Source organism: Chamaea fasciata, unplaced genomic scaffold (assembly GCF_029207755.1).
Source record: "Chamaea fasciata isolate MVZ Bird 193981 ecotype frontalis unplaced genomic scaffold, bChaFas1.0.hap1 SCAF_929, whole genome shotgun sequence".
NCBI lineage: Eukaryota > Metazoa > Chordata > Aves > Passeriformes > Sylviidae > Chamaea > Chamaea fasciata.
In genome coordinates this window covers 27,918-38,721 of record NW_027095014.1, presented here as the reverse complement: position 1 = coordinate 38,721, position 10,804 = coordinate 27,918, and the positions used below count along the sequence as shown (strand labels likewise).

The 10,804-nt window shown below is 43.3% G+C and overlaps 1 protein-coding gene across 1 annotated transcript in view; it reads left to right on the top strand.

Annotated features, from left to right (window-relative positions):
- Positions 1 to 2,140: 2,140 nt before the first annotated feature.
- TYK2 (tyrosine kinase 2) overlaps positions 2,141 to 10,804 on the top strand; it is a 34,759-nt gene continuing 26,095 nt past the window's right edge. Inside the window, 6 exon segments of the mRNA XM_066209391.1 lie at positions 2,141 to 2,407; positions 3,467 to 3,590; positions 4,556 to 4,691; positions 5,830 to 5,993; positions 8,253 to 8,598; positions 10,065 to 10,247. Coding sequence (XP_066065488.1) covers positions 2,212 to 2,407; positions 3,467 to 3,590; positions 4,556 to 4,691; positions 5,830 to 5,993; positions 8,253 to 8,598; positions 10,065 to 10,247 — 1,149 coding nt within the window. The 5' untranslated portion in view covers positions 2,141 to 2,211.

Below are 10,804 nucleotides of genomic sequence, written 5' to 3'. Positions count from 1 at the left end.
GGAGCCGGAAGCGGCTCCGTGAGGGGACGGGGCCGGTACCAAGCGGGGATGGAGGGGGGGAGGGGGAAGGTTCCTGTGAGGGGGTGAAATGGGTTAAAATTCGGCCCCGAAATGGGGCAAAATCCGCCTGAAATGGGGCAAAAATTCAGCCCCGAATGGGACAAGGATTCACCCTGAAAATCCCCCGAATCCGCCCCGAAATGGGGCAAAAATCCGCCTGAAACGGGGCAAAAATCCCTCCTGAAAATCCCCAAATCCGCCCCAAAATGGGGCAAAATCCGCCTGAAATGGGGCAAAAATCCCTCCTGAAAATGCCCCAAATCCGCCTGAAATGGGGCAAAAATCCCTCCTGAAAATGCCCCGAATCCGCCCCGAAATGGGGCAAAAATCCCTCCTGAAAATCCCCCGAATCCGCCTGAAATGGGGCAAAAATCCCTCCTGAAAATGCCCCAAATCCGCCCCGAAATGGGGCAAAAATCCCTCCTGAAAATGCCCCAAATCCGCCTGAAATGGGGCAAAAATCCGCCTGAAACGGGGCAAAAATCCCTCCTGAAAATGCCCCAAATCCGCCCCGAAATGGGGCAAAATCCGCCCCAAACGGGTCAAAAATCCTCTCACAAACGCGTTAAAATTTCATCCCCAAATGGGTCAAAACCTCATTTTTTCTGCCCCAACTCCCATCTGCTCCCCCAAATCCCCCTTTTTTTAACCCAAACCCCATTTTTTTACCCAAAATCCCATTTTTTCTCCCCCAAAACCCCCATTTTTTTTAACCAACCCCCATTTTTTCCCCCCCAAAATCCCATTTTTCCCCCCCAAACCCCGTTTTTTTCCGCTCCGAGCTCCCTTCGTTCCCACCCGAAATTCAGGTTTCTTTGACTGAAATTCCCCTTTTTTTTTTCACCAAAATCCCATTTTTTATCCCCAAACCCCATTTTTTCCCCAAACCCCATTTTTTCCCCAACCCCCAATTTTTTACCCAAAATCCCATTTTTTCTCCCCCAAAATCCCATTTTTTTAACCCAAACCCCATTTTTTTTAACCCAAAATCCCATTTTTTATCCCCAAACCCCAATTTTTTTACCCAAAATCCCTTTTTTCCCCCCCAAAACCCCCATTTTTTTTAACCCCAACCCCCATTTTTTTACCCAAAATCCCATTTTTTCTCCCCCAAAATCCCATTTTTTTTACCCAACCCCCCATTTTTTTACCCAAAATCCCATTTTTTCCCCCCCAAAATCCCATTTTTTTATCCCCAACCGCCATTTTTTCCCCCAACCCCCATTTTTTCCCCCCAAAATCCCATTTTTTTTCACCCAAACCCCATTTTTTTACCCAAAATCCAATTTTTTCTCCCCCAAAATCCCGTTTTTTTAACCCAACTCCCATTTTTTTACCCAAAATCCCATTTTTTCCCCCCCAAAATCCCATTTTTCCCCCCCCCAAACCCCGTTTTTTCCGCTCCGAGCTCCGTTCGTTCCCACCCGAAATTCAGGTTTCTTTGACTGAAATTCCCCATTTTTTTTCACCAAAATCCCATTTTTTATCCCCAAACCCCATTTTTTCCCCAAACCCCATTTTTTCCCCAACCCCCATTTTTTTACCCAAAATCCCATTTTTTCTCCCCCAAAATCCCATTTTTTAACCCAAACCCCATTTTTTTTAACCCAAAATCCCATTTTTTATCCCCAACCCCCATTTTTTTACCCAAAATCCCTTTTTTCCCCCCCAAAACCCCCATTTTTTTTAACCCAACCCCCATTTTTTTACCCAAAATCCAATTTTTCTCCCCCAAAATCCCATTTTTTTTTACCCAACCCCAATTTTTTTACCCAAAATCCCTTTTTCCCCCCCAAAACCTTTATTTTTTTTAACCCAACCCCCATTTTTTTACCCAAAATCCCATTTTTTCTCCCCCAAAATCCCATTTTTTTATCCCCAAACCCCATTTTTTTTACCCAAAATCCAATTTTTTCTGCCCCAAATCCCATTTTTTTTTAACCCAACCCCCATTTTTTCCCCAACCCCCATTTTTTCTCCCCCGAAATCCCATTTTTCCCCCCCAAAATCCCATTTTTCCCCCCCCAAACCCCGTTTTTTCCGCTCCGAGCTCCGTTCCTTCCCACCCGAAATTCAGGTTTCTTTGACTGAAATTCCCCATTTTTTTCCTCACCAAAACCTCCCCTTTCCCCCCGAATACCAGCGCGTGCCATGCCGCTGTGCCGGCGCGGGCCGGCGGCCGAGGCCGAAGGCCGCTCGGGGCTCCGGGTGCTCCTGCACTGGAGGGACAACGACGACGACGACGACGACGATGAGGAGGACGACGAAGGCCGCGGCCGGTGCCGCGTTTATTCCCGCGGCTCCATCAGCGCCGAGGAAATCTGCATCGACCTGGCCCAGAGCATTGGTCGGGGCTCGGGGGGGAAATCCGGGGGGAAAAGGAGAAATTTGGGTGGAATTTGGGTGGTTTTGGTGAAATTTGGGGAATTTTTGGGAGGGTTTGGGTGGAATTTGGGTGAAATTTGGGTGGATTTGGTGAAATTTGGGTGGATTTGGGTGAATTTGGGTGAGAAATGGGGGATTTGGGGGGATTTGGGGAATTTTTGGGAGGGTTTGGGTGAAATTTGGGTGGATTTGGGTGAAATTTGGGTGAATTTTGGGTGGATTTGGGTGAAATTTGGGTGAAATTTGGGTGGATTTGGGTGGATTTGGGTGAGAAATGGGGGATTTGGGGGGAATTTGGGGAATTTTTGGGAGGGTTTGAGTGAAATTTGGGTGGATTTGGGTGAGAAATGGGGGATTTGGGGGCATTTGGGGGGGAATTTCAATTTTTGGGAGGGTTTGGGTGAAATTTGGGTGAATTTGGGTGAAATTTGGGTGAATTTGGGTGAATTTGGGTGAGAAATGGGGGATTTGGGGGGATTTGGTGAATTTTTGGGAGGGTTTGGGTGAAATTTGGTGAATTTGGGTGAGAAATGGGGGATTTTGGGGGAATTTGGGGGGAATTTGGGTGAATTTCACTGAACTTTGGGGGGATTTGGGGTAAGAAATGAGGGGATTTGGGGGAATTTTGGGGGGGATTTTGGGGGATTCGGGTGAATTTCGGGGGGATTTTGGGGGGAATTTCGGGGCATTTGGGTGGGTTTGGGGGAATTTTGGGTGAGAAACGAGGGAATTTTGGGTGAATTTCGGAGGAATTTGGCTGGAATTTCGGTGAACTTTGGCGGGATTTCAACGACTCGCCTGGATTTTGCCGGAGAATTGAGGAAATTCTGGGTGATTCCGGGCGGTGGGGGAGACTTGGCTGGATTTTTTTTGGGCGAGAAATCGGGGGAATTTCGCCGCCATCACCTGAAATTTCATTTTTCCCGCCACCAAACCCCCCCAAATCCTCATTAATTTCACGCACAACCCCCCAAATCTCATTTTCTCCCGGACTAACTCCCCCGAATTTGACTTTTTCCAGGCATTTCCCCCCTTTGCTGCAGCCTCTTTGCCCTGTACGAGCCCCAGCGGCGCCTCTGGCTCCCCCCAAACCACCAATTCCACATCGGGCCCGACACCAACATCAGCCTCCACTTCAGGATGAGGTCAGGAAAACCGGGAAAAATCCCGAATTTCGGGAATTTCCGGCACAAAAAAAAAATCCTCCCCCCCCCCCCCAAAAAAAAAAAATTTCGTGCGGGTTGAGGTTCAAACATGGGAATTAATTCGGAATTCCTGTGGATTCGTGTGTCTTTCAAACGCGGGAATGACCGGGAAACCCCGAATGGATTCCGGATTTTTGTGTCATCGAAGGCGAAATCAGCCCATCGTTTCCGTGTCGTTTAAACGCAAATCAATAATCAACCCAGGGTTTGCCTTAAACTCCGTGATTTGAACCCAAAATCGCTCGGGGGGTTTTTGTTCATTTCTGGCCTTCAAACACGAATAAATCCGGGCTTTGCGTGAATTTCTCTGTTGAAACGACCCAAATTAACACGAATCCTCTAATAATTCTTAATTTCTCTTCAGCACAAATTCCTTCTTCGTTTCTGCGGTTGAGTTGCAGACCAATCGACCCAGTGTTCGCGTCTAATTTCTCCGTCGTTCCGACGCGAATTAACTGGCGGTTTCCGCGTCGCTCAGCGAGGCGGAAACTCAGAATTAATTGCGGGTTTGCGTCGATTTTCGGGTCCCTTCGGAAAACCACAAATGAGTTCAGCTCTCGTGCCGCTTTCCGCGTTTAGACGACGCAGGAGTCGGCAGAAATGAGCCCCCGGATGGTTTAAACGCAGAAATTAAGAATTAATCCCGGGGTTCGTGATTGATTTCTGGGTTGGAATTGAAGGCAGTTGTAATTATCGCTGTGGTTATAAGGACGGGGGTTGTAACGAAACGATTCTGGGTTTAATTTCGACTTCAGTTATTTTAATTCCTCCCGTTCCTTCCGCGCCTTTTACCCCCTTAAAAAACCCTCCAAAAACAACAAACAACAACAACAACAACAACAAACCCGAAAAATCCAAATTTCACCCCAAAACTCCTCTCGTTCTTCTCCTCTCCCAAATCCCAGGTTTTATTTCAGGAATTGGCACGGGATGAACGAGGAGGAGCCGAAAATATTCCGGAATTTGCCTCGGCTTGGGGAGGAGAAAACTCCCGGGGGGGCTTTGCTGGACAGAGCCTCCTTCGAGTATCTCTTCGAGCAGGTAAAAAACGGGGATTTTTGGCCAAAAATTGGGATTATTTCCCTAAATCTGGACAAATTCGGCGCCAAAAAGATGGTTTTTTTCAGGATTAAAGATTTTGGCAAAAAAAAAAAGGGATTATTTCCCTAAATCTGGACAAATTTGGCTCCAAAAAAATGAATTTTTTCAGAATAATTAAAGTTTTTGGCAAAGAAAAAGGGATTATTTTCAATAATTTATTCCCCCGTTTTCAATAATTTTACCCCCGTTTTCAATAATTTTACCCCCATTTTCAATAATTTTTCTCCCATTTTCAATAAGTTTTTCCCCCCATTTTCAATAATTTTTCCCCCCATTTTCAATAATAATTTCCCCCCCGTTTTCAATGTTTTTCCCCCCATTTTCAATGTTTTTTCCCCCCCATTTTCAATGTTTTTTCCCCCCATTTTCAATAACTTTTTCCCCCCATTTTCAATAATAATTTCCCCCATTTTCAATGTTTTTTCCCCCCCATTTTCAATGTTTTTCCCCCCATTTTCAATAATAATTTCCCCCCCATTTTCAATGTTTTTCCCCCCATTTTCAATGTTTTTCCCCCCCCTTTTCAATAATAATTTCCCCCATTTTCAGTGTTTTTCTCCCCCATTTTCAATAATTTTTCCCCCATTTTCAATAATTTTCCCCCCGTTTTCAATAAATTTTTTCCCCCGTTTTCAATAATTTTTCCCCCATTTTCAATAATTTTTTCCCCCATTTTCAACAATTTTCCCCCCATTTTCAATGTTTTTTCCCCCCATTTTCAATAAGTTTTTTCCCCCATTTTCAATGTTTTTCCCCCCGTTTTCAATGTTTTTTCCCCCCATTTTCAATAATTTCCCCCCCCATTTTCAATGTTTTTTCCCCCCATTTTCAATAAGTTTTTCCCCCCATTTTCAATAATAATTTCCCCCCATTTTCACTAATAATTTCCCCCGTTTTCAATGTTTTTCCCCCCCATTTTCAATGTTTTTCCCCCATTTTCAATAATAATTTCCCCCATTTTCAATGTTTTTCCCCCCCATTTTCAATGTTTTTCCCCCCCATTTTCAATAATAATTTCCCACCATTTCCAATGTTTTTTCCCCCCGTTTTCAATCATCCCCGCCCCCGTTCTCCCCAGGGCAAATTCGACTTCATCCACGACGTGGCGTCGCTGCAGGACCTGGCGGGCGAGGAGGAAAGGCGGCGCTTCGAGAGCGAGAGCCTGGGCATGGCCGTGCTGCACCTGGCGCACCTGGCGCTGAGCAGGGGCCTGGCGCTGCAGGAGGCGGCCCGCAGACACAGGTGCGCGCCCGGCCGGCGCCCGCCGAGCCCGCTGCGGCGCTTTGGGAACTGGGCCGGGCCGCTGGGGAACTTTTGGGGGGGTTTTGGTAATTTTGGGGGGTTTTTGGTGATTTTTTGGGGGTTTTTGGTAAGTTTTTGGGGTTTTTTTGTTAATTTTTGGGGGTTTTTTGGCAATTTTTTGGGTTTTTTATTAATTTGGGGGGGGGGGGGTTTGTTAATTTTTTGGGTTTTTTGTTAATTTTTCTGGGTTTTTTGTTAATTTTTGGGGGTTTTTTGGTAATTTTGGGGGGTTTTTTTGTTAATTTTTGGGTTTTTTGTTAATTTTTTGGGGTTTTTTGTTAATTTTTTGGGGTTTTTTGGTAATTTTTGGGGGTTTTTTTGTTAATTTTTGGGTTTTTTGTTAATTTTTTGGGGTTTTTTGGTAATTTTTGGGGGTTTTTTTGTTAATTTTTGGGTTTTTTGTTAATTTTTTGGGGTTTTTTGGTAATTTTTCTGGGTTTTTTGTGAATTTTTGGGTTTTTTTGTTAATTTTTTTGGGTTTTTTGGTAATTTTTGGGGGTTTTTTTGTTAATTTTTGGGTTTTTTGTTAATTTTTTGGGGTTTTTTGGTGATTTTTTTTGTTTTTTATTAAATTTTGGGGGTTTTTGGTAATTTTTTTGGGTTTTTTGGTAATTTTTGGGGGTTTTTGGTAATTTTTTTCGTGATTTTTTGGGGTTTTTTGGTAATTTTTGGGGGTTTTTTATTAATTTTTGGGGGTTTTTGTCAATATTTTGGGGTTTTTTTGTTAATTTTTGGGGTGTTTTGTTAATTTTTTGGGGTTTTTTGGTGATTTTTTGGGGTTTTTTTGTTATTTTTTTGGGGGTTTTTTTTGTTAATTTTTGGGGGTTGTTGGTGATTTTTTGGGGTTTTTTATTAAATTTTTTGGGTTTTTTGTTAATTTTTGGGGTTTTTGTTAATTTTTTGGGGATTTTAGTAATTTTTGGGGGTTTTTTGTTAATTTTTTGGGGGTTTTAGTATTTTTGGGGGTTTTTTGTTAATTTTTTGGGGGTTTTTTGGTAATTTTTTGGAGTTTTGTGTTAATTTTTTGGTTTTTTGGTAATTTTTTGGGTTTTTTGTTAATTTTTTTTGGTTTTTTATTAATTTTTCGGGATTTTTTGTTAATTTTTCGGGGTTTTTTGTTAATTTTTTGGGGTTTTTTATTAAATTTTGGGGTTTTTTGTTAATTTTTTGGGGTTTTTAGTAATTTTGGGGCGTTTTTTGTTAATTTTTTGGGGTTTTTTGTAATTTTTGGGGTTTTTTTGTTAATTTTTGGGGTTTTTTTGGTAAATTTTTTGGGTTTTTTGTTAATTTTTTGGGGTTTTTTTGTTATTTTTTTGGGTTTTTTATTAATTTTTTGGGGTTTTTAATTAATTTTTTGGGGTTTTTGTTAATTTTTTTGGGTTTTTTATTAATTTTTTTGATTTTTTGTTTATTTTTTGGGGTTTTTATTAATTTCTTTGGGGGTTTTTTAATTGAGTTTTGTCAATTTTTCAGATTTTTCTCACTGATTTTTTTGGGGTTTTTTTTTGGTCAGTTGTTCAGGTTATTTTTCCTTTCTCTGTTTAACCAATTTTTCAGAGTTTTTTTTCACCGGGTTTTTCTGGGTTTTTCCCTGGTTTTTCGTCCAAATTTCAGGGTTTTTTTCACCAAATTTTCTGGTTTTTTTCCTGGTTTTTCACCAAATTTTCTGGTTTTTTTTTCCCCCTTGTTTACCACTGGTTTTTTTCAGGATTTTTTTCCTGGTTTTTCACCAAATTTTCAGGGTTTTTTTCTCATTGCTTTTCATCAATTTTTCACTTTTTTTCCTGGATTTTTGTCAGTTTTTGGGATTAGTTTTTCCTCGTTTTTCCCATAATTTTTCAGGGTTTTTTTCCTTGTTTTTTTGTCAATTTTTCGGGGTTTTTTCGCCCATTTTTCAGGGTGAATTTTTCCCCTTTCCTTTCCTTTCCTTTCCTTTCCTTTCCTTTCCTTTCCTTTCCTTTCCTTTCCTTTCCTTTCCTTTCCTTCCCTTCTTTCCTCAATTTTTCACTTCCCTTTTCCTGGTTTTTCACCAAATTTTCGGGGGTTTTTTTTCCTTATTTTTCACCAGCTCCTCAGGGTTTTTTCCTCTGTTTTTCTCCTTGTTTTTCGCAGCCAAAGAAGCCGCAATTTCCCCACTTTATCCCGAACTTTCCCCGAACCTTTTTCCCCTCACATTTTCCCCGTTTTTTTTCCCCCCAGCTTCAAGGACTGCATCCCCCTCTCCTTCCGCCGCCACCTCCGCGCTCAGCCCCTGCTGACCCGCTGGCGCCTCCGCGGCGTTTTCCGCCGCTTCCTGCGGCGCTTCCAGCGGCACACGGTGGCCGCCGGCAAACTCACCCCCCGCGACGTCATCTACAAGTACCTGTCCACCCTGGAGCAGCTGGCCCCGAAGTTCGGCAGCGAAATTTTCCAGGTTTTTTCCTTGGAAGTCGAGGGGGAGAAGGAAGCGGAGGCGTCGCCGGTGGCGGGCGGGGAAGCGCCGCTGGCTCACCAGGTGTTGGTCACCGGGACAGGAGGGATTCGGTGGAGGCCGGCGCCGGCGCAGGTGGGTTTGGTTTGGGGCTGCTTTTGATCCAGATTCCAGGTTTTCCCTTGGTTTGGGATGCTCCTTTCTTGCCCAAAATTCCGTGGTTTTCCCTTGGTTTGTGGTGCCCCTTTCTTGCCCTAAAATTCCCGTTTTTTCCCTTGGTTTGGGATGCTCCATTCCAACTCCAAATTCCCGTTTTTCCCTCGGTTTGAGATGCTCCATTCCAACTCCAAATTCCCGTTTTTTTCCCTTGGTTTGAGATGCTCCATTCCAACTCCAAATTCCCATTTTCCCTTGCTTTGGGATGCTCCATTCCAACTCCAAATTCCCGTTTTTCCTTGGTTTGGGATGCTCCATTCCAACTCCAAATTCCCGTTTTTTCCCTTGGTTTGAGATGCTCCATTCCAACTCCAAATTCCCATTTTCCCTTGCTTTGGGATGCTCCATTCCAACTCCAAATTCCCGTTTTTCCTTGGTTTGGGATGCTCCATTCCAACTCCAAATTCCCGTTTTTCCTTGGTTTGGGATGCTCCATTCCAACTCCAAATTCCCGTTTTTTCCCTCGGTTTGGGATGCTCCATTCCAACTCCAAATTCCCGTTTTTCCCTTGGTTTGAGATGCTCCATTCCAACTCCAAATTCCCGTTTTTTCCTTTGGTTTGAGATGCTCCATTCCAACTCCAAATTCCATTTTTCCCTCGGTTTGAGATGCTCCATTCCAACTCCAAATTCCCGTTTTTCCCTTGGTTTGAGATGCTCCATTCCAACTCCAAATTCCCGTTTTTTCCCTCGGTTTGGGATGCTCCATTCCAACTCCAAATTCCCGTTTTTCCCTTGGTTTGAGATGCTCCATTCCAACTCCAAATTCCCGTTTTTTCCTTTGGTTTGAGATGCTCCATTCCAACTCCAAATTCCATTTTTCCCTCGGTTTGAGATGCTCCATTCCAACTCCAAATTCCCGTTTTTCCCTTGGTTTGAGATGCTCCATTCCAACTCCAAATTCCCGTTTTTCCCTTGGTTTGAGATGCTCCATTCCAACTCCAAATTCCCGTTTTTTCCTTGGTTTGAGATGCTCCATTCCAACTCCAAATTCCCGTTTTTCCTTGGTTTGAGATGCTCCATTCCAACTCCAAATTCCCATTTTTCCCTCGGTTTGGGATGCTCCATTCCAACTCCAAATTCCCGTTTTTTCCCTTGCTTTTCCCCCTTGTTTTCCCCCCAAACCCACCAGATACCGAGGGGGGGGAAAAAAAAAAATGGAATTTCGGGCAGGGGAAAAAAAAGTGGGATTTGGGGTGGGAATAACTCATCAAAACTCATTTTCCCATCCCGTTTTTCCCCCAATTTTTCCCAGAACTTTTCCCAATTTTCCCATCCCATTCCCCCCCCCCCTGCAATTTTTCCCCATTTTCCCCCATTTTTAACCCCAAATTTCCCCGGAACTTTTCCCCAACTTTAAAAATCTGATCGTCCTCCCTCTCCCAGAGCACGGAAAGCTTCTCCCAACGCGGATATTTGGGGAAAAAAAGCCGGAAAAAGGAGCTGGAGCCCGAAGCTGGGCGGAGGAAAGAAACCCCCTGGAGCCATTTCTGCGATTTTCGGGAAATCACCCACGTGGTGGTCAAGGACTGCAGGGTCAGCGTCCACAGGCAGGACAACAAGAGCTTGGTGAGGAAAAAACGGGATTTTGGGGGGGTTTGGGGGTTTTTTGGGGGGTTATTTTGGGGGGTTTTGGGGTTTGGGTTTTTTTTTAGGATTTTTTGGGGTTTTTTTCAGGTTGTTTTGGGGGTTTTTTGAGGATTTTATGGGGTTTTTTGAGGGTTTTTTGGGGGTTTTTTGAGGATTTTATGGGGGTTTTTTGAGGATTTTATGGGGGTTTTTTTGAGGGTTTTTTGGGGGTTTTTTGAGGATTTTATAGGGTTTTTTTGAGGATTTTTGGGAGGATTTTTGGGGGGTTTTTTGAGGATTTTTTGAGGTTTCTATGGGGGTTTTTTGAGGATTTTTTGAGGGTTTTATGGGGATTTTTTGAGGGTTTTTTGAGGATTTTATGGGGGTTTTTTGAGGATTTTTGGGAGGATTTTTGGGGGGTTTTTTGAGGATTTTTTGAGGTTTTTATGGGGGTTTTTTGAGGATTTTTTTAGGATGTTTTGGGGTTTTTTGAGGATTTTTTGGGGGTTTTATGGGGTTTTTGAGGATTTTTGAGGGTTTTTTGAGGATTTTTTGAG